This window comes from Gracilinanus agilis, chromosome 2 (assembly GCF_016433145.1).
Source record: "Gracilinanus agilis isolate LMUSP501 chromosome 2, AgileGrace, whole genome shotgun sequence".
NCBI lineage: Eukaryota > Metazoa > Chordata > Mammalia > Didelphimorphia > Didelphidae > Gracilinanus > Gracilinanus agilis.
In genome coordinates this window covers 229,399,348-229,421,878 of record NC_058131.1, presented here as the reverse complement: position 1 = coordinate 229,421,878, position 22,531 = coordinate 229,399,348, and the positions used below count along the sequence as shown (strand labels likewise).

The following is a 22,531-nucleotide window of genomic DNA, read 5'->3' as shown; positions in this document are numbered from 1 at the left end:
AAACTCTTAGTTATTTATACTGTAAGTAGACAGTGTGGGCTTTAAAGACCAATAGGAAATCTCAGAGTTTTCATCTTTTAGCAGGATATTCTTAAGGCGAGAGGTACAGTAAAGGGACATTTCCATCTGGGGCCCTCTTGCTGGTGTCTCTTCACACTCAAAGGCTTCTGAATGTCCTCATTATTCATTTAGGGGAAAATGCATGGCTTGCAGCTGTCTGTCCTCCTTGGGCCTGTCCCCATCCCTTTAACTGTCCTCAGAAGAACCCACACAGCCAAGATGTCGCAGCTAAGTCTGAGTCGTCTTGTTTGTTTTTCAGAATGAAGGACGTCCTCCATTGTACGAAATCATGACAGATAAATCATTTGCTCCCCCCTCCCCCCCACATTCAAATGGTTTACGTCTACATGGACAAGGTGAGTAAATGACGGGCGGGACGTCAGACGGGCACAGGACTCCGAAGCAGAGCGCTATGGACAATAGGCGGGAGGAGGAGCACATGGACCATGCATGCACGGGAGCTTATGCGACCGGCTCGGGCCTTGCCTCCAACACTTGCTTTTGATTGACGTGATTCTTTTGAAAGAGTAGGAGGAACCCATGCTCACATCCTTTCTGGTGCGTTTGGAGAGTTCCCTCTCTGTGTGTGGCACTTTAGAGCAGGTTGGCACAAAATGAAAGGCAATGTTTTGGTCTCTGCTTGGCGGTGGAGCTGTTGTGGGTGAACTCTCCGTCCTCCGTGGGCTCCGGAACCCCGAGGGGGAGCAGCGGGCGCAGGACAGCCTCAGGGACCGGCCTGGCTCCCGCCGCTCGGGTTTCTAAGAGCAGAGTCCCCGTAGCCTGCTGAGGCGGCAGGGGCGGCGCCAGCCTCCAAAGGGAGGCCCTGCTGCTGATAGCCGTAGTGGACGTTCCCACAGGGGAAGTGGCGGAGCCTAAACAGAGGCACTTCCGTCATGTTGGCGGTCAGGGAAGATGGTTCCAAGAGCAGGGAGGACCCCGGCAGCCTGCCTGGCGGTCCTGTGGCACAGTGTCCCTCCTGCCCCGCTTTCCCCCGCTCCACCTGCTCCTGCTCCGCCCGGGGACTGTTCTTGGGGGCAGATTTCTCCGTGAACCAGGAGCCGTATGTGGGGTTCCAGAGGCTGGTTGGCTTGTTCCTAGATCCGCGCCCTTTGTGCAGCTCCGAGGGCGGGTTGGACTGAGAGTATGCCATGTTGACGTGCCCTCCTTCCACGGGCGCCCCTCTGGTGATGCGGATGGGGGGCTCCAGAGCCAAAGCCTTCAGGGGCTTCCCGGAGGAGGTGGTGGCCAGCGGAGGGGGAGCCGACGGGGCACACGCAGCCTCCTTTTTCTCTTGCTGGGGAGAGACTAAGAGAGGAGGTATCCTGTCGGGGTCTTCTGGCCTCATGGGCACCTTCTCTTCCTCCTCCGTCACCGGACCGTATTCAATGGGCAAAGCTGTATTAATCACATCTGGATCCTAGAGATAAGAGAAATGAGTTTATAAGACTTTACCACTTCAGAATGCCCTGCTGTCCTCTGATGGGAGCAGGTGGCCAGACCTCCTACTTGTTTTCCTTCTTCCAGGACCCTCCCGTCCATAATGGAATTGCATTCTGACTCTCAAAGGCTTTACACCAGTGATGGGCAAACTTTTTAAAGAGGGGGCCAAAAGAAAGGAAATGCTCCTCTGTCAGGCTGTTTCTAAGGCATCTCTTTCCAAGTTTCATTGTATTATATCCTACTCATTGTATTCATCAGATTAAGAAAATGTCACAGGTTGGATAGAACATTTTAGGGGGTGGGATCTGGCTTGCAGACCGTAGTTTGCCCATCACTGACCATTGTATTTGTCACAACACCACCACCTGCATGTTATCAGAGTTAATAAAGATGAATAATGACAGTTCCTGACACCTTGGCTCTCCCCTGCTTATTCTGATTTCACAGACTGGCCCATGTGCCACATAGCCCATGCAAGGAAACACCAACCTAAAGGGCATGGAATCACAAAATCCTAGACTTACAGACATTAAAAATAGGATAAATAGTATAATATCCAGTAAATGTAGATGTAGACATATGTAGATATACATCCCCAAATTTAGACAGATGACAACCTTTCATAAACAGCTTGGAAAAAAAGGGGGTTCTTCAGAGATGGGTCATTGATGGCAGCCAGGGTTCATGTGTGGCTCCACAGCTCATACTCTTAGAAGTCCTTGTCTTCTGCGAAATTTAGAAAGGCCTGCTTTCCACCAACTGTCTTTGGTGCTGGGGTGGAGCACTTGCTGTCTAGAGGGGTTCTTAACCAGGAGCCCTTCACACACACACATTACAAACCCCTATCCAGGCATTGAATGCCCGGACAAGCAGAATGATGGTGAAGGCATCCCATGCTCTGCCAGCCCCCCACTGGAAAACAGGAGGAAGGAAGGTCTTTTCGCTCTTTCTTAGACCTTACGTCTAAGCTTTTCAGTAATACATACAGAATTTCTACCAAGGTTTTTTGATGGACAGGCACACTCGTTAACATGGAAAGTCAATCAGCCTAAAGAAACATTTCACTTAATTTCATTTTACACTGTCATTTGGCTAACAGCTTGTGTGTGTGTGTGTGTGTGTGTGTGTGTGTGTGTGTGTGTGTGTGTGTGACACAGTGCTATTAAGTGGTTATAAAAGCTATCTTAAAAACACCTGCACTCCAAGGCACTAGGAATCTGCAGTTTCCACAGTAATTCACAGGGGGAGCTGTGTTAATTCATCTAGAGAGGCAGGGGAGTTCCTGCTGAGCCTTACAGAAGATGTGCTATGTTTAACCTGACGGAGGGTAAAGAGAAGCAAAACCATCAAGCACAGGCTCCTCTCTCCCTTCCACATTGGAAGAAAAGATGAGAGTATCGGAGGAGCAGCCCCTTTATGTACCAGTTTATTAAAGAGGCTTGACATTCTTAGAAAAGACAAAAGAAGAACCCCAGGAATGAAATTGGAAAGAAAATGTCTCCAAGAGGGGGAAGGAAATCAACTACAGAGGGAGACAAATGAGAAAAAGAATGTGACATGACCAAGAGAAGGTTTTAAGAGGTACGAGGCTTTTCTCATGGAATATGCTTCTAGATGTTCTAGAATTGACATTCCATGCTCCATCCTTCTGCTGAGAGGAATCTTTTTAGCCCTTCCAAGTGAGATATATATGTTGTAGTGACTGGTGATGGCCTCCCTCTGAGAAAATAATAATGAGTGCTGGCATTTACAGAGGACTCCACTAGGCTGTTAGAACAAATTGTAGGGGATCTGGGCAAGGAAGAGGTTGTCGTCTTTCTGGCAAAATTATTTAAGATAATAGTATCTCATTTATATAGTGCTCTACACTTTACATAGTTGGAATGGTCTGCCAAGGCTCAAAGTCATCTGCTTAGTGATGATAGACGAAATATTAGACAAATTTATAGCTGTCGGAGTTATAACTCTGCCAATTATTAGCTGTGTAAACTTAATCTGTGTGGGTCTTGGTTTTCTTATCTGTAAAACTTTAATCTGTAAAATAGGCAGTTGGCCTTAGTGATTTTTAAGGTTCTCTTCCAGATTTAAATTCTTGGCATATGACTTAAATTCTGGGGAAAAATGGGGGGCCTTGGAGACACAAATGACATTATCATCTCAAATTATCAAGGGGCATACAAGGCAACTCAAAAACACTTATTAAATGTTCTCTATGAAAAGTACTAGTGGTGCAAAAGTGAAAAAATATGACAGCCTCTCTTCTTGAGGAACTTATAATTTAGTAGGAAGCTTCAATTGAGAAAGAATATAGGAACAGGTGGTTTTCAAAGGAAGAAATCCAAGCTCTCTATAGCCATGGCAAAAATGTTCCAAATCGTTAATAATTAGAGAAATGCAAATTAAAGCATCTAGCCATCAGACTGGAAAAGTTGACAAAAAAGGAAAGTGACATGTTGAAGAAGCTGTGGAATAACAGGTACATTAATGTGCTATTGGTAGAACTATGAATTTGTAAAACAATTTTGGAAAGCAGTGCTCAAAAATCATTTCAACCATGTATACCCTTTGAAGCCATCAATACTAACACTGAGCTTATATCTCCAAAAGACTAAATAAAGAAGGAAAGGACCCATATTTACAAAAATATAGATTCTCTTTTCATATAGGCAAAGAACTGAAAAGTTAAGACAGGTGCTTATTCACTGGGGAGTGGGAACAATAATCATAGTATTTTATAGCACTCTACAAATATCTCATTTTATCCTCATAACAACCTTGGGAGGAGGTAGGTGCTATCACTCCTGTTTTGCAGAGGAAATTGAGGCAAACAGGTTAAGTGGTCACACAGGGTAGTAAATGTCAGAGGCTGGGTTTGAACTCGGATCTTCTTGACTCCAAATTTAACCCTCTGTCCCTTTAACCGCTCAGCTGTGGTAATGAATCAAATATTACTATATAAGAAATAACAAAAGGGACAATTTCATTGAAACCTGGTAAGATATATTTGAATTAAAGCTATGTGAAGTAGAACAATCTATCTAATAAGACTATGAAAAAAAAAACCACTCTGAAGGACTTGAGCATTCTGATCAATGCCCTGCTCAGCCATGATTCCAGGGAACCAGTGAGAAAGCATGCTCCCCACCTTGACAAAACAGAGAGGTGACAGACTCAGGATGCAGAATGAGGGCTATAATTTTTGGATATGGGCAATGAGGGAATTCTGTTATGCTTGACTAAGCACGCTTTGGTACATGAGTTTGTTTATTTTTCCCATTGATGGGGAGAGTTGGAGGGGAGAGAAAACAGATGTTTGTTAATTGAAAAAAATAATTAAAATCCATTTAGTAGGGAGATGAGAAATGTACTGAAGAGGAATTGTTTTTAAGTTTGGAAAAAAGTATAAGGTAGGGCCTGCTTCTTGGGGGCAGGAGGAGTGATTCCAGAAGAAAACAAAAGAATCAGAATTTTTTTTTACTTTCTGTGTCATCTTGATCCTGGAGTGGGCAGGGTCTCCCACCCTAAGGAGGGACCTGGAGCACATAGCAGGTGGGGATGAGAAGAGGGCATCACACGGTTTCTGGTGAGATTGTCTTCTTTCATATGTGAATTGGAGGTAGAAGGGATTTTAACATTCTCTGCCCTTACATATGAAGAAATTAAAGGCCAGAGAGACTTGATTAGTAATTTGTAGAGCCCGAGGATCTTCTTAAAGTGATGAAGGAATGTGCAGTTATGATCTTAGAATCACATCATGGAGGAGGAGAGAGGAACCAGGAGATATTTAAAAAAAAACCTGGTGCCTTTTTTTTTTTTTTCATTTTAAGGGGAAAGGGATTTAACTCATAAATGGCAGGTTGGTGGGCTTGATGTCCATCATGGGGAAAAATTCTGGAATTAATCATCAGACCTCAATTGTGGACATTTAGATAAGAATAATGATCACCGGGACCCACATGAGTTCATTAAGAGCTCACATCATCTCCTGTTAGTTTTACCAGGTCAATAGATGGGAGCGGTGTTTGACAATTGTTTATCTTGATGTCAGCACCGTAATGAACAGTGTTTTGCAGTGTACTAGTGGATAAGCTACTGAAATATGGACTAGGGAACAATGCTATTCGATAACTGTGCAGCTGAGGAGAAGCGCCGCCATCGTTCAGCCTTCACCGTAGGGTGGGCTCCGGGGAACAAGTGGGCAGCCCACGAGCTTCTCTGACTTGGGCTCTGCCCTGCCCAGTGTTTGTCCTGATAACGGATCAATAGAGAAGAGAGGACTTTGATTCAAAACGGAAGTAGACAAGACGGTGGGGACCGTCTCCTACCCCAGTGACTAAATGGAGATTTGGAATTGCCCCGGCGGGCTGCACCACTGGGTCAGGATCAAGGGATAAAGTAAGTCCTGCATGTCGGACTTTTTAAAGGGGTCACACGGCCAGGCCCGGAGACCCGGCTGGAAAAGGCTCAGGGAGGTTCTAGCAAGGGTGAACCATGAAAGATGCTAGTAGCCTAGAGGGGACATGGGGACCGGCCCTGTGATAGTCCTACAGGCACCTTCCAGGGGAGGCTCTCCCTCTACAGCATAGGCTGGTGCCTGGTGGGCAACTCAAAGATCTGCTCCAAGCACTCCGTCACTACCACCGTGCCACACTGTCTCAAAATCACTCGCTGAAGAAAAACAAGTGCTTGATCCCATGGGTCACTGGGGATATGACCGGGGATGTCGACGCTAAACGATCACTCTAGTGCAAATAGTAATAATATGGAAATAGGTCCTGATACGTGTAAAGCCCAGTGGAACTGCTCGTTGGCGAGGAGGGGAGGGAAAGAACATGAGTCATGGAACCATGGAAAAATATTATAAATTAATCAGTTAAATAAGCTTTAAAAAATTTAAAAAAAATCACTTGCTGCTACTAGCTCAGGGAACCAAATTTCAGTCTCCTGCATGCCAGAGATACTGCCTGGATGTTTGGGAAGCAATAACCCTGTGCGGGGTGCATGGACCCTGGCATATTTTGTTCAGTTCTGAAGACCAGTCTTTAAAAAGGACATGAACAAACTCCAGAGGATGGCAATCACAATGATGAAGAGTCTTAGAAACTCCTAAGAGGAATAAATAGTTAAAGGAAATCGGGATGTTTAGTCTACCAGAGCCACAAGGGATTAGAGGGGACTCGTACATCAGTTTCTCTCTTGTGAGTTTTTTTGTCATGACTAGATGGCTTGGTAGATAGAGCCAGGTCAGAAGTCAGGAAGCCATCTTCCTCTGTAAATCTGGCCTGAGACACTTCCTAGCTCTGGGACCTTGGGCAAGTCACTGTTTGCCTCAGTTTCCTCAGCTGTAAAATGAACTGAAGAAGGAAATGGGCAACTGCTCTAATGGTTTTTGCCAACCACCTCCAGTATCTTTCCCAAGAAAACCCCAAATGGGGTCACAAAGAAATGGACACAACTGAAAAACAAAAACCAGCATAGTACTCAGTAAGCATGGTAATATCTTAGGCACCTAAACATGCCCCTAGAAGGAGTCTTGGGTAATCATTTAGCAGATAGGCAGCCTCAGTTGTAGGTGAAGCCTCCTATCCCAGATTGACCCTTTTGCAAATCAACCCCATTTAACACCATCTAGGCTTGCGGGGGAGAGGAGACACTGACACACCATAATTTTCTCACCCCTTTCCCTTTCTCTTCTTTTCCCAACAAGATAGCACACGGACAGCCCACGGAAATGCTTGTGTAAGGAAAGGCTCCCAGGGCTCTCAGGGCTCTCCATAGCCTTACAGACACACCATTGCTTAAGCCCTAAAGACTTAGGTCAGTTCCCCTCTTTTTATAAACCAGTTCTAGTCACAGACAACAGAGGCAAGGTTAGTGTTACATCTGTGGGCAGAAGCCACTACCGTTCTCCTTAAATGATTAGTGCTCTCCTCAAATACTGGAAGGCTGTTACAATTACCACGCATTTTCCTGCTCTCCATCATTCCTCTGAATTCCCCTAATGATGGTGCTAACCAGCTGTTGTTGGTTGAAGTGGTGCAGAAACAGGTGCTAGTATTTGTTTTACAGCAGGGTAAAACCAAGGCACCAAGAATTGAAAAGGCCAAGAGCATAACACAAAGTTCTCTAGGATAGGCATTTTAGTGCTCTCGCCATACCACGATTTGTATACTTTGCTTTAGAGACCGCTAACATATTTAGTCATTTCAGTCTTATCCGACTCCTTGAGAATTCATTTGAGTTTTTCTTGGCAGAGATCCTGGAGGGGATTGCCATTTCCTACTTCATCTTATTTTGCAGATGAGGAAACTGAGGCACACAGGGATAAGTGACTTGCCGAGTCACACAGCTAGAAAGTATCTGAGGTCAAATTTGAACTCGGGAAGAGGGGTCCTCCTGACTCCAGATCTAGTATTCTGTCCACTGTGCCATCCAGCTGCCACATCATTAACATTAACTTCTGATTATTATAAACCAGTTGACATTTCTTCTTCTTTTAAAAACAAAAACCCTTATCTTCTGTCATAGAATCAATACAGTCTATTGATCCGGAGGCAGAAGAGTGGAGGGCTAGGCAATGGGGGTTAAGTGACTTGCCCAGGGTCCATAAGGTGACATTTATTTATTTAAAACCCTTAGCTTTTGTCGTAGAATCAGTACTGTGTATTTGTTCCAAGGCTTGGCAATGGGGGTTAAATGACTTGTCCAGAGTCACCCAGTGAAATTTCTTCTTTATAACAAGTGCAACCTAAAATTTAATTTTGGCCTCAGTCTTATTCTTGCAGCATGAGCAAATATGAGCCAAGAGAAAAGAATGGTTGTTACCTGGGTGCAATATTCGATCCTCTCTAAGACGGTGGCAAAGTTGGGCCTGTCCTCGGGCAGATGCTGCCAGCACTGCGTCATTATCCGGTACCTAAAAGGAAAGTGAGGAAATTAACTGAGCAGCGGCGGGACATCTGCGAGAAACAGCTCTCGTCTCTTGCCTTCGCACAACCCCAGTGAGGCCCGGGATGTTGGAGGGCTTTGGTTAACTGGGAGGAACCTGGGTTCCACGCAGCTGTCACATGCTGCCCTCTGCGGTTGGGTGAGGGAATCGCGACCTGCTGAGCCGCCCCTGTCTGCCTCTGCTCCACCCAGGCTAGTCAGCTTCCAGACGGAAATTCCGGGGCCCCAACCCTGCAGCGGAGCCATAGCGGAGGCTGGACACTGGAGACACACCACTGGGCTTGCTTTATAGAAAAAAACGTGGAGAGGACCCTAAATTAGCGCGAGAAGGCTCGCTTACAGAAACTAGATTGGGAAGGGCCTCCTCATTGGCCAAGCTTCCCTAAGGCCCCACCCTCCCCCCAGCGCCCGGAACTCTTTCCGCAGTCAAAGTCCTATGTGACATCCCTGGAGATACCTAGCCATTATAGCCTTGGCCAGGGGAGAGGCCGTTATTCCTTCTGCTTGTTTCCATTTCTCTTTTGATAGACGCTATTCCCAGCATTTAGCCTAGTACTTGGCATATCATAATCACGGAATAAATGCTTTCCTTCCCCCTTCCGTTATCCATTCTAGCAGAGGATGTGTTTATTGCAGGAGCCTGGTGGCTACCAGGACGTAGCAAAGTCCCAGAGTCACTCTGGTCCTAGGCCCACTAAAAGAAGTTAGCATTTTGATCCTTCACGGAAAACAAAAGCTTTTGTGAGAGCGGAACGTTTAAAAAGCATTCTCTTTTAAAAACAGGATTGTTTTAAAATTTTGTTTAAAATTTAAATAGTTTTTTTTTAAAGAAAAATTATACTTAGTAGATGGTATCATACACAGGCCCAGGACAATTTTTGGGTGGATCCATCCGTCCTCCATTGGTGACAAACTCCAGAACCTCCTGATTGCTCTTGCTTGGGTACGGCATGTATCCAAGGGAGAATATCTCCCACAAAAGCACGCCAAAGGACCTGAACAGAGAGCAGAGGGTACAGAGTTAACCTTTGAACAAGAGGAACCCACCTTTGACTTAATACTTAGTCATGTGTTACATGTATTCATAAATAGGTTAATAATTTAAAGTCATGATTTCCCAGCACAGGTCACAGCCCTTGCACACCACAGTTGATGGTCTTTGAATGTGGCCGGCCTTCTGGTAGCATCTCTTTGACTGTGGCTAGTCTGGTCTTGGTGGCCTTGTAGACCACCAGTTTTCTGAGCTCATACTTGGAACGTGTCCAGAATGGAAGGAACAGCCAGGGTCTGTGCTCCACAGTAGGGCTTCTGAGAACTCAGGGGACACGATGGACCATCAGCAGATGAGGACTTTGGTCTGAGCATCTGTAATTGCCACACGAGGCTTTCTGAGTGCTTTATGATCCTTGAAAGGGCAGGGGCAAAATGGCATTCATCTTTGTGCTGATGAGAAGGTTGAAGCTGAGACAAAGTCACAGCCCCATCACTGGCAGAGAAAGAATGAATGGGCATCTTCCCACTCCACTGCTAGCCTAGAACCTTCCAGTTAGCTCCTTGGCTAATGTTTTCTTTCTCTTTCCTTCCCCCTGGTTGTCCTTCTCTCATTGAGGGCAGAAAGGAAACCAAGAGGCAGCAGGCCATTGGAGTGTCCTCTGGCTCCCCTTGTACCCCTAAGTACTTAGCACCCTGACTGGGGGCACATAGCAGGTGCTTAATAAATATTCACCCACTGATCAGGCTCCCAGACAAACTCTCTCTTCTTTCTGATGTTGTTTGTTTGTTTCATTCTCCATGTCTGGAGAGAGGGAAGAAGAGGAAATAGGGGTGCCAGAGCATTCCTAAGTATGAATGTGGCAAATGAGTGGTGTGTGGGCTACAAGTTACTAAATCATCATCATCATTGCTGATGCTATTGTTGACAATAGTCATTCTTTTATCACTAATATTCAACAAATAAACACGCGCACGTGTGTGTGTGTGTGTGTGTATGTGTGTGAAGTCTGATTTGGGCATACATTAATTTTTTTAGAATGTGGCTCAAGTGGATTGAGAGCCAGGCCTAGAGATAGAAGGTCTTGGGTTCAAATGTAGTCTGTTAGCTGTATGACCCTGAGCAAGTCACTCAACCCCCATTACCTAGCCCTTATTGCTCTTCTGCCTTGGAACCAACACACTATATTAACTCTAAGATGGAAGGTAAGGGAGAATATCAATGTTCCTCGTTTAAACATCTTTTCAAGAACTGGAAGGGATTTCAGAGGTCACTTAATTTAAAAGATGAGGAAACTGAGACTGAAGAAGGTTAAGTAATTTGTCCAAGGTCTCATGGACATTAAACATCAGAGGCAAGGGTAGTATTTGCATCTGGGTCTTCTCATTTTAATTAGCTATTGATTAATAGAGCTCAACCGGGCTCTGCTGGCAATGTCCAGCTGAGGCATCTGAGATTTCTCACGAACAGGTTTAGCTTGAACGCCTGCTCTGTTTTTTGCTAACGTAGATCCTTTTGAGCAATTGGTAGCCTGTGGTTCACTCCACAAGACAGATAGTCAATGATGTTCAAAGAAAGACAGGGAGGACTACTCACCACGTGTCGGTTTTGGATGTAAATATTCCCTCCATGAAGGCCTCTGGGGGCATCCACTTAACTGGAAGCATGGCACATCCTCCCTTCCTGTAGTAGCTCGCTCTGTGGGACAGAAGAGGAAAATTAAGTCACTTTAGCTGGGACAACTCAACAAAGTATTAATTAAGAAATTAAAATTAATGAGGGATTGGGAGAGTTGGATGAGGGAAGAAAGATCATTAGTTAAAATCATTAGTTGGATCAAGGAGACTCTCAAAAAGGAGGAAATATCTGCTTTGGCAAAAGTTTAAGGGTCATCCTTTTGATTTTATCCATTATTTGTCTAAAAATAACAGCATCGAAGCCTTTAATAAGTATAGCCTTGACAGTCCACATCAGCAGATTGTCCAAAACAGGATAATTGAGTGCAAAGGCTGTCTTATTTGTCTTTTTATCCGCTACAGCATTGAGCATTGAGCCTTACACAGAGTAGGTACTTAATAATGTGTTGCTTGGATGATTGAAACTGCCTATAAATAGTCATTTGCTGATACATTTGCTTATGTACATGCTCTGAATGAACTTGGCCCAAACCCATTATTCCTTTCTGCCAGAGTGTTTGGGGGAAGATGGCCCCAAGCCACCTGATCAGTAAGCAAGCCTTAGCAGGGGAAGAAGTGTGGGATGGGTGGCAAAATCAGAGTGACAGCCCACTGATAGAAAATGGGTGACCAGCTAAAATTATAAAAACCTTTTAAAAGAAATTACAAAAGCCTTCCCTAACGGTAGCATACTGTGGCGATATAGCAGCAGCAACAACAATAATAATAAATAACATTGAAGATTTGTGACCCACTTCAAGTATTTTATCCTTGCAACACCCCTGGGAGATCAGTACTATTGTTATCTCAGTTTTATAGATGAGGACATTGAGGCACCCAGGTTAAAGGACTTTCCCAGGGTCACACAATTAGTCATTGTCCCAGGCCAGATTTGAATGAATGAGCTCAGGATTTTTCTTAAGTGAACTCACCAATTGTTACACTCCCCAAATGAGTCGTTATCCCTAATGCTGTATTATTACAATGATATCCAATATTACAGTGATTGCTTTACCCAATCTTTGCTTTTGTTCTGGCTCAAAGAGCAAAAGCTCTTGATGATGACTATTTTGTCCATAATCCAGTGGGACAGAGAGCATTTATTGTGCACTTATTATGTGCCAAGAACTATTGCTTTGGAGAATCCAAATATAAAAATGAAATAGCCCTTGTCCTTGAGAGGTTTACATTCTACTGGCTGACCAACAATTGACTGGATACAAACTGACTTGTTCAAGCCCTTTAAGAAGTCAGTGGTTGGAACACTGGATTTTAATGCCAGGGCTCGGGCCATTATTTTTAATAAACTACAGAGGGCTTCAATGCAATTTCAAATGAAAAATTTAAAGAAGCGATACAATATTACCTATTTTCTTTCTAAGCAAGCATGGTATAAAAAGAAGTTAGTTTCCTCTTAGCTTGCAAGAAAAAAGGATAGTGATAAGATGATTGAACTTGATGTCAGGGTCCCCAGGTTTGATTTTGTCTCAGAAATTTGCTATAGCTTTGTGACCATGGGCAAGTGACGTAGATTTCTTGAGCCTCAGTTGCCTTCTCTGTAAAAGTGGGATAACAAGTGTAGCAATTTTAGGATATGGTCCCAGAGCCTCCTCTCTCCAAGTCCAGCATTCTGGAGACTGCCATACTGATTTTATCAAGGCATCTCATCAAGGGAAGGCTGTATGAATGAATGTGGCTTTGAAGTGTGTGGTTAATAGAAAATTAATGGTTGTTACCCACCTATAGATGTCCCGAGCCATTCCAAAGTCTCCAATCTTGGCCACCCTGCCTGGTCCAGAGCAGGTCAAGAGACAGTTCCTAGCAGCAATATCCCTGAAAGGAAGAGAAAAAAGACCTAGTTTCCCAAATGGCTGTGGGAAAAGAATATTTACACAAAAATTAGGTTTTTTTTCCTTATGCGATGTTCAGTAAGCTTGTTCCTCTGTCCTACATTTTCTGGATTATACTTCAGTATGAGAGATTACATTTGGGGGCTCAGCAACTTTTAAAGGGGTTGTGGAAAAGAACTAGAGAAGATAAGAGTGTCCACTGGCAATAAAAAATAAATTAAAACAGTGGAGCCAAGGTACATTTTATAGAAGGTTTTATATATATAGTTGTTTTCTAGGATATTGATCCAAAAAAGTCAGGTGTATTCTTTAGACATCTCTAGCTTCTGTTAAGTAGTATCCTAGATGTATCATTCATAAAGTTATCTAAATTTTTAAGCTATATTTGCTACTCATCAGATATAGTCATGGTTTAGCCCTATGAAGTCATTAGAATGGGGCTTCCTAATTAGGAAACTCCCAGTCAAGGAATTCCACATCTATTGTCCAACAGCCTTAGAAATGCTGGAGGTTACTGAGATGTTAAGTGACTTACCCAATCAGAGGTAGGATTTGAACCCAGATTTTCCTATTTTAAGGGGCATCTCACTATTTGTGCTGCTGCATAAAGGCAATATTATTATTATTATTATTATTATTATTTTACTAAAACTATTTCTCTATACTTTGGGCAATGTTTTTAAGTTAGATTGTTCTAGGATTGGCTAGATAAGGTTAAAGCTAACTCATCTATTTTTTTTTTCAATCCTGATTGGATTCAAATCATACCACCTTTCCATCTTTCCTGACTGGAGACTTCATTTTTTTTTTTTATCTTTCTATCCTTATGCAGAAGTCCCTTCATTCCCTTGGTCCCACAGATCCATGAAGAAAGGTCAAAGGAGTTGAGTCTATGAAATACTAAGAAGAAAATATTGGGTTGTCAGATTTTTAAATATTAAGATTCTGCTGCAAGAAATGGAGGTAGAAGTACGAAAACCTCACATGGTGAATCTGGAAATTTCCTTGATGTGATCAAAAGCCTGCCAACATTCATCAACTCTAGTCCCTTCTGGTAATATGTGTAAAACTACTACTATATGTAGAAATAAATGGTAAAACCTGAGGAAATCTAGAATATGTGAAGTGACTTTCTTTATATGACCTGAAAAAATCTAGAATATATGTCTAGTTTAAGTTTGTGAATGGGAAGGTCATGGCCTTTGGAATACAGTGGTATTGCCATTTCTTTCTATGAAAAATGATGAATTTGAGAGAAAAAAGAGGCCAGGGAAAGGGAATAGCTGGCTATGTAAATGGGATTAAAGAAGATTTGATTTCCTTAGGTAAATGTTAGACTGTGCTCCAAAGTACCATTAAATACCCCATCTTTTTTAAAAAGGAATCTTAAGCTGCTTGTTAGTAGGCATTAAAATAATAACTTCAAAAGATTTATTTCAGAGGTTCCACCAAAGTTTTATTTAGTTTCTACCACCATGGAAAATTTTGAGAACCATTATCTTAGTTTTTTGTTTTATGATACCAAAACATTGACAACGGATATATGTGTTAAGTATGTACATATGTAAATACATCCATGATACAAATACATTCTGAGCTAGTGTGATGTAATGAGAAGAGTACCATTAGTAAAAACAGCTTGAGGTCTCAACCTTGGCTAAGGCAACTGCTGGGTACCTCAGTTTCCCTATTGTGCAAAATCACCTGATCTGGGTGAACTAAGGAATAGCAAGGGCTGCATTTTATTAAGCTAATTTCCATGGTTTATTGATAATAGATATTAACGTATTGAACAAAGAATGATATAAAGAAGATAGTCCTTGATCCCAAGGAGCTGCCAATCAGAGAGGAAGTGATATGTGTGTTTTATATACATACATACATACATACATATATATATGTGTGTGTGTGTGTGTGTGTGTGTATTTGACACATAAAAGCAAAGAGAGATCCAGTCAAAGGAACAGAGGACTTCTAGGAAAATCTAGGGAGGGAGATGGTTGGACACGATTGGGAAATGACTAGTCTAATTTGGCTGGGACACAGAAGTATTTCCAGGAGTAGGCTGGAAAGGAGGATTGGAGTCTTTTTTGGGGGAATAGGAATTGGGGAGGAGGTATGAGTTAGAAAAGGAAGTGGAGATAGAGGACGGGTGGCTAGATGACAGCTTCTCTGAAAAAATAATCTGAGGAATTTAATGGCCGACAAATAAAATGAATCAACAGTATTGATACAAGCATTCCAGAAAACAAATGAGTCCAGAACAAGGTGGGAGGTGATAGTCCCTCTATATCCTTCTCTAGTTAGACCTTTTTGGAGTACTGTGTTCAGTTTGGGATGCCACATTTTGGGAAGGAGGTTGACAAGCTAGGGAACATTAGGAGGAAGGCAGCCAAGATGGTGAAAAGACTGGAGAATATACCATTGACTGGAAGAACGAGGGATCTTCATCTTGGAGAAGAAAAGACTTAAGGGTCTGGGGGTAGGACCTGAGAACTTTGTTCAAGTATCTGAAAGGTCGACATGCAGAAGACTTGTTCTGTTTGGTCCCTGATAGAACAAGATGCAATGGATGGAAATGGCGAATATGAGTTTAATAGAAATAAAAATGGCCCACCAGTTGGAGTAGAATTGGCTGCTTCCAGAAGTGGTAGTACTTGCTCTCTCTGGAGGCCTTGAAGCAGAAATTAGATGACTTCTCATTAGGGACATTGTAAATGGGAATCTCAAATCAAGTTGGACAAGATGGATTCTGAAGCTCTTTTTGACTCAGATCCTCTGTGTGCTCACTGGCTAGCCAAGAACCACCCCTCCCCATTTCCCCAAAGCAGTACTATCTCATTTCTTCAAAGAGTAATAATCTGGGAAATCAGACAATATCTTGTCTTTTTCAATATATGAGGCAGGATATATCTTGAGAGATATCCTTGTGTACAAGATGGAGAAACATAGGCTGCATGATGGTACAGGGGGTTCCCAGCTGGCTGATGGACTAATGGCGACTCGTACGGAGGCCTCTAATGTGCTGTAGGGTCCCGTCTAGTGTTTTGGATGAAGACAGAGAAAGAACAGACATTTTATAAAATTGGCAGATGGCAACAAGCTGGAAGGGAGAACTAATAGGAAAGATGATGGAATCAAGATTCAGAATGATTTCGACTGGCTGGAATGATGGGCCCTAATGAGATAAGATGAAATGCAACAGGGAAATGCTTAGGGTTAAGAAAATCAATTGTATGACTATAGTATTTGGGAGATGTCAGATTTTCTTTTTGTGTGTGAAAAAAGACCCTGAGGTTTTGGCTGACCACAAGCTCAATACAAAACCAGAACTATATGAGGCTACTGAAAAAAAAAAAGGCTAATGCATTTTCGAGGCTCTTAACAGGCATTTAGTGACTAGATAACGGGAAGTAATAGCCCAACTAGTCTGTATCAGTCAGACCACATCTTGAATAGCGTGTCTAGTTCTGACCACCACATTTGAGGCAAAGACATCGACAAGCTGGATTTCACTTGAGGAAGATGACCAAGATGATGACGGGCATGGGAAGAACAGGGAAAGAGAAGAATCTAGAGAGAACACGATAGCTGTTATGGATGAGAGAGTGGACATTCTCAGTACGATGAGGTTCAAATGAGATAATGGATGTAAAGTATTATATAAATGCCAGTTATTATGATGATGATTATTAATGTCTACTCACTAGGCCTCCAGTCTGGTAATGACTTCATTCCCTACTGAACTCAAGGAAAGCTTATAGAGTAATTCAAGGTGTGTTGGTAAATGTTTAGCAACTGGATTCTTAAGGAAAAAATTAGATGCACATACTTTTAAACTTAATCTTCATTATGAGCATCTTAAGCCCAGATGGTTAAGAGAACAATAAATAAGTATGTAGGATATGTAGACATGGCCCCATCCCTGGTTATTTTAATAGCTTTAGAGAGAAGAACTGAGAGGTAAACAGATAGAAGTTACTGGTGGTAGGTTCAGACTCTGCATACGAAAATGAGAATGGTCCAGGCTACCTTGCAAGGTACTGAGCTCCTTGTCATCTAAAGTATTAGGGCATCAGGGATTTATGGAGAAGATTTCCCAACATTGGTTGGGTGGTTGAACTAGGAGATCTTTGAGGTCCCCTCCAGTCCTATGGTTCCTCAAGGTAATTACAGAAAGTCTGAGGACTGGCACCTCACCCTTTCACTGAGGATGAGGTTTTACAAGCAACAGATGGAAGAGCTTTATGAAGGAAGGAATATTTATCAGTAATAATGAGATTCTCAACTGGATCTTGGGAGTCAGAGAATGATCCAACCAGATGGGACCTTAGGGACTCTCTAGTCTGTAAAGCCAGGCCCATTACTGTTTCCATTCAACCACAGTTTGCCATTCTATTTTTAAAGAAAATGATGGCTGTCCATGTGTCTGGACTACTTAACGTGAAGAGAGCCGGGATGATGGTAAGGGATAGACTAGATGACATAGTAAAAAAAAAAATTCCAGAATCTTAGATTTTGTAAGAAGCTTATCCAGGCCAAACTTTGCCTGATCAAGCAGGCTATCTATAAATATCACCAACGAATTCAGATTTCATTCGTACAGATTTCATTTGAAATCTCTGGAGAGAGTTCATAGTCAGGAATCAGGAAGGTTCATCTTCCTAAGTTCAAATGTGGCCTCAGACACTTGCTAGCTGGATAGCCCTAGGAAAGTCACTCAATACTGTTTGCCTCCATTTTCTCATCTGGAAAATGAGCTGGAGAGGAAACGGCAAACCACTCCAGTATCTTTGCCAAGAAAACCCCAAATGGAGTCACAAAGAATCAGAGAGGACTGAAAAACAATGGAACAACTGAATGGAGGGAGAAGCCCACTACTTCCTGAAGTAGCCCATTACAGTGAGAAGCTCTGATAAGTTTTTCTTTACAAAAATTCTGCCTTTTGCAACTTCCACCCAGTGTTCCTTGCGTTATCTCCTAGAGCCAAGCAAATAAGTCTAGTCCCTCCAAAAATGAAAGCCCCTTTAAATATTTGAGAACAATGGTCATGTCTTCCCCTCCAACTCTCTTCCCTTTGCAGGTAAACATCCCCAGGTCTTTGAGTTGATTGTCATATAGCAATCCTCTCTGTGTTGCCTTTCTCTAGATTCATTCTGGCTTGGCAATGCCTTTTCAGAAATGTGGCAGCCAAACATAGTGTAACAGTTGGAGCATTTGCAAAAAGATCCCCCTCACTGGTGGAGGAAAAGATGGTTGCATGTATGCCTGTGTGCATGCTCATGGGGCAGAAAAGGCCCGAGAGCTTTGGTAGCCTTTTACACAGGCATCCCACCATCATTCCCTCCATCAATGAGGAGCATCTTAAGCAAATGCTCCAAGTTTGAGCCCTGGGCTGTGCTTTATACAAGAGAACTTCTAGGTATGCATTACGAGTGAGGAGAAAGCCTGCTACATTTCAGTTTCTTTCTTTCTTTTTTTTTTTTTAAACCCTTACCTTCCATCTTGGAGTCAATGCTATGTATTGGCTCCAAGGCAGAAGAGTGGTAAGGGCTAGGCAATGGAGGTCAAGTGACTTGCCCAGGGTCATACAGCTGGGAAGTGTCTGAGGCCAGATTTGAACCTAGGATCTCCCATCTCTAGGCCTGGCTCTCAATCCACTGAGCTACCCAGCTGCCCCCTATACTTCAGTTTCTGAATCTGTATAATGGGCACAATGCTGCTTTTCATGTACCCACTAAGACAATAGTGAAGGTTAATTTATAAAATGATTAGACAAGCTTTGCAAAGCTCCTGTTAATGCATTTTATTTTTAAAGTTTCCTCTCCACTGATAGGCTGACCTCAGAGCCCCAGATGTGAAGACAATAGCAGCAAATGGAATGTGGCAAGTACTTTTAATGGAGTCTCCGGTCTAAAGATACATGTTTAAAGTAAGATTTCAACAGGGAGAGAACCAGATTTCTGATGTAGAGAAAATAGTTCTTTTCTTTGTATATTTCACAATTTTGGAAACCTTGAATTCCATTTCATTCTCCCTTTGAAGCCCTGTGAAGTTTGAGCCTGCCATGAACATGAAAGCTGAACCCTCTTCCTTCCCTCCTTCCCTCCCTCCCATGCAAGACACAATAACACAGCCAAAGTTCCCAGAATAAAACATTTACATTTCTACCACTGGAATCAAAATTATGATGCTGATTTTACAGATGGAGAAACTGAAGTCTCAGTGGATTCAGTAATCATCCAGAATTCATCCCTGGTTGATTAAGAAAAATATCCTTGTTTTTGCTTGCCTCTTGGGCATTGTGTCTTGTTGCAGCCTTTGGGCAGGACTCTGCCCTCAGCATAAGGAAGATGAGGCTGCCTCCGGCCAGAGGGGCCACGAACAAGCGGAGCATCGCTCTGCCTTACCGGTGGATGAAGTGGTTTTCTTCCAGATACTGACAGCCACAGGCAATGTCACGGGCCACGTGCAGCAGGTCCAACATAGCCAGGGAGGACGGCTGGTTCTGGAAAGACAAAAGTAATGACACCCGCCAGTGAAAAGCAGTTCATGCTTGCTTGGCGAGGGAGAATAACAGTCATCAGTACGACTCCCATGCAGCAAAGAGGATCCTGTTTGTAGTCAGAGACGCCGGGTTAAAATCCCAGACCCGACACTCTCTGTGTATCCTTGGGCAAACTTACTCTCTCTGGGACTCAGTTTCCTCGGTGATAAAACGAAGGGGTTGGATTACATGGTCTCTATGTAGCTAGGTGGCCCAGGGTTAGAGCCCTGGGTCTGTAGTCAGGAAGATCTGAGTTCTAATCTGATCTCAGACACTTACTTAGCTGTGTGACGCTGGGCGAGTCACTTAACCCTGTTTACTCAGTTTACTCATCTGTAAAATGATTTGGAGAAGGAAATAGCAAACCACTCTAGTATCTTTGCCCAAAAAAACCCAAATGGGGTTAGGGAAAGTTGGAACTGATTCAACAGTAATCACCACAGGTTGTTCTTTGTTTAAATTTATGACCTCATGGCTTGCAAAGTATTTTTTCATTTGGTCCTCCCAAAATCCTGTGAGGCGGGCACTTTTGGAGTGTTAGCCAAATTGTACAGACCAATAACCTGCAGATAAGCAATAAGTGACTGATCTAGGGTCACACAACTAGTAAGTGTCAGAACTGGCATTTTTAACTTAGGTTTTCCTGGCTCGAAATCTACAGGTCTGACACTATGCTATATACTTTACAGTGTAAAAGGATTGCAAAGCTTATATATACCATCTTATCTGAGCCTGGCATCCACCCTTTGAGGTACATAATCTATTATTGTCCCTGTTTTAGGAAATTGGGGCTTAGAGAACTTAAAAGTGACTTTTCCAACATCAAAGCAATCAGGAAGTGTCAGAAGGTGGGATTTGAGTTGAGATCTCCAAGTCTGACACTTTATACCACACACATTGTCTCCAATTTATTAAACACCTATAAAGTGCAATGGCTTGGGCTAATGGGAGATGAGGAACCCAGGACAGAGATCATGGCCTGCATTTCACAGATTTAACTCTCCTATAAAATTGAATAAAATTCATGACAATAGGATCAAAGTACTACCAAAGATCTGAGGAGACATCACTTCCAATTGGGTGTACCAGGGAAGCTTCATGGAGGTAGAAATGAAATTAGGCTACAGAATGTGGCAGATTTTACCAGGTGGAAATGAGGAGGCCACTGGGTAATGTGCTCCTTTGGGCAATCTTTTCTCTAATGGGGGACTGAGGTCCATGGACTAGATGTGGTTCTTGATTTTGGAAGATTCAGAAATATTCAGGACATGCCAAGACAGCTGAGATGATCCTTTTATTCTACTCTGTGCTGACTCCAGAGCACCAACATAGGGCCTCCTTATGGACCTCAGACGGGATGCAGATGCCCATGGGGTATTGACTCTCTTCTTCTGGGGCTCATCGGCCAGGGCTGTAAGCAAAGGTAGGCAGGAGGGAACCTCTAGACCGGCATCACTACAAGCTTCCCTTGGCCTTGCCTTCTATATTTTCCCATATACCACTCCATGAAGCTTAGAAAAGTTGGGCTTGGGAGGCAGCTGGGTGGCTCAGAAGTTTGAGAGACAGACTTATCGACAGTAGTTCCCAGGTTCAAATGTGACCCCAGATACTTCCTGTGTGACCCTGGGCAAGTCACTTAACCCCAATTGCCTAGCCCTTACTGCTCTTCTGCCTTAGAACCAAAAGTTAGTTTTGACTCTAAGACAGAAGGTAAGGATTTTTTAAAGAAAAAAGAAAAGATGACAATTGTACCAGCATTGCAGGCAGTGTGAATTTCATTTAAATATCTTCTTTTCTCTGAACCAGTTATGATTGAACCCTCAGCAGCTCATCCCCAATGTGCAACCTCAACTATGTTCTTTTATCTTCTTCCACAGAATCAAAGCATCTCAGAGCTGTCAGGGTCCTCAAAGGTCATTTAGTCCATTTCACACCTTGACAAGAATTCTCTGTATGACATCCAACAAATGTTCATACCTTTGCTTGAAGACCTTTCGTGAAAGGGAAGCCACCATCTCCCAAGGCCACCCATTCCACTTTTGCATCATTTTAATAGCTAGTTTTTTCCAACATCAGGTTTAAATTTGTTTCTGCAACTCCACGTCAGTCACAAATTTAGTTAGCATCCAATCGTGAAAAATATTAAATGACACTGGGCTGCCATATAGTCCTGGGGCAAACATCCCGCCGAGGCCCTCCTTCCAAGTTGATTTTGAACCCTTTTGGATACAGCCATCACCCAGTCTGGATCCACTTAATTGTTACAATATCCATTTCATGTCTCTCCATCTTTTCCATAAGAATAGCATGAGTAAATCCACCAATAAATATTAAGTGACTACTATGTGTCAGGCCCTGGGTTGAGCATTGGATCAAATGCTTTGCTAAAATCTAGGTAAATATCTACAGCATTTTGCTCCAAGAATGACCCTAGGGAACCTATCAGAAAAGGATTTAGGGCTAATGTGGCATGACTTGTCACTAATAGGGAAGGAGTGGCATTTATACGGGTGCCTAGAAGCAAATGACTGGGTGTGATCTTTTAAAATGGTTCTGACCTCTCCATTCAGGTGTATTTCAAAATATTCAGGGAAAATTATTTAAGTTCAAGAATTCTCAAGATTGGGTTGTGGTGGTGGAGGACCAGAGAAGTTTCTGGGTTTTGGTAGGCTACCTAAATCATAACCTCAAGTTCAAATAGAAAGTGGCAGAGCATGGATTTGAACCAGGTTCTCTCTCTAAATCCACCATTCTTTCCAGTGCTGTGTGTTTTCCATACAATCAGTTCATCTGAAACTGAAATGGAATTTAGGCTACTAAAGATTTATTGAGCCTCAGATTAACTGCTGATGGTTTGCTCCTTTCCTTTCCTTTCCTTTCCTTTCCTTTCCTTTCCTTTCCTTTCCTTTCCTTTCCTTTCCTTTCCTTTCCTTTCCTTTCCTTTCCTTTCCTTTTTCCAAACTCTTACCTTCTGTTTTAGAATCAGTACCAAGTATTGGTTCCAAGGCAGAAGAGTGGT

At 42.9% G+C, this 22,531-nt stretch overlaps 1 protein-coding gene across 1 annotated transcript in view; it reads right to left on the bottom strand.

Moving 5' to 3' along the window:
* Positions 1–768: 768 nt before the first annotated feature.
* Positions 769–22,531, bottom strand: part of ALK (ALK receptor tyrosine kinase) — a 44,809-nt gene continuing 23,046 nt past the window's right edge. Inside the window, exons 5-10 of the mRNA XM_044663705.1 lie at positions 19,376–19,473; positions 12,856–12,948; positions 11,036–11,137; positions 9,309–9,443; positions 8,326–8,416; positions 769–1,477 (exon numbers count right to left, since the gene is read on the bottom strand). Coding sequence (XP_044519640.1) covers positions 785–1,477; positions 8,326–8,416; positions 9,309–9,443; positions 11,036–11,137; positions 12,856–12,948; positions 19,376–19,473 — 1,212 coding nt within the window. The 3' untranslated portion in view covers positions 769–784. The remainder of the gene's footprint in view (positions 1,478–8,325; positions 8,417–9,308; positions 9,444–11,035; positions 11,138–12,855; positions 12,949–19,375; positions 19,474–22,531) is intronic.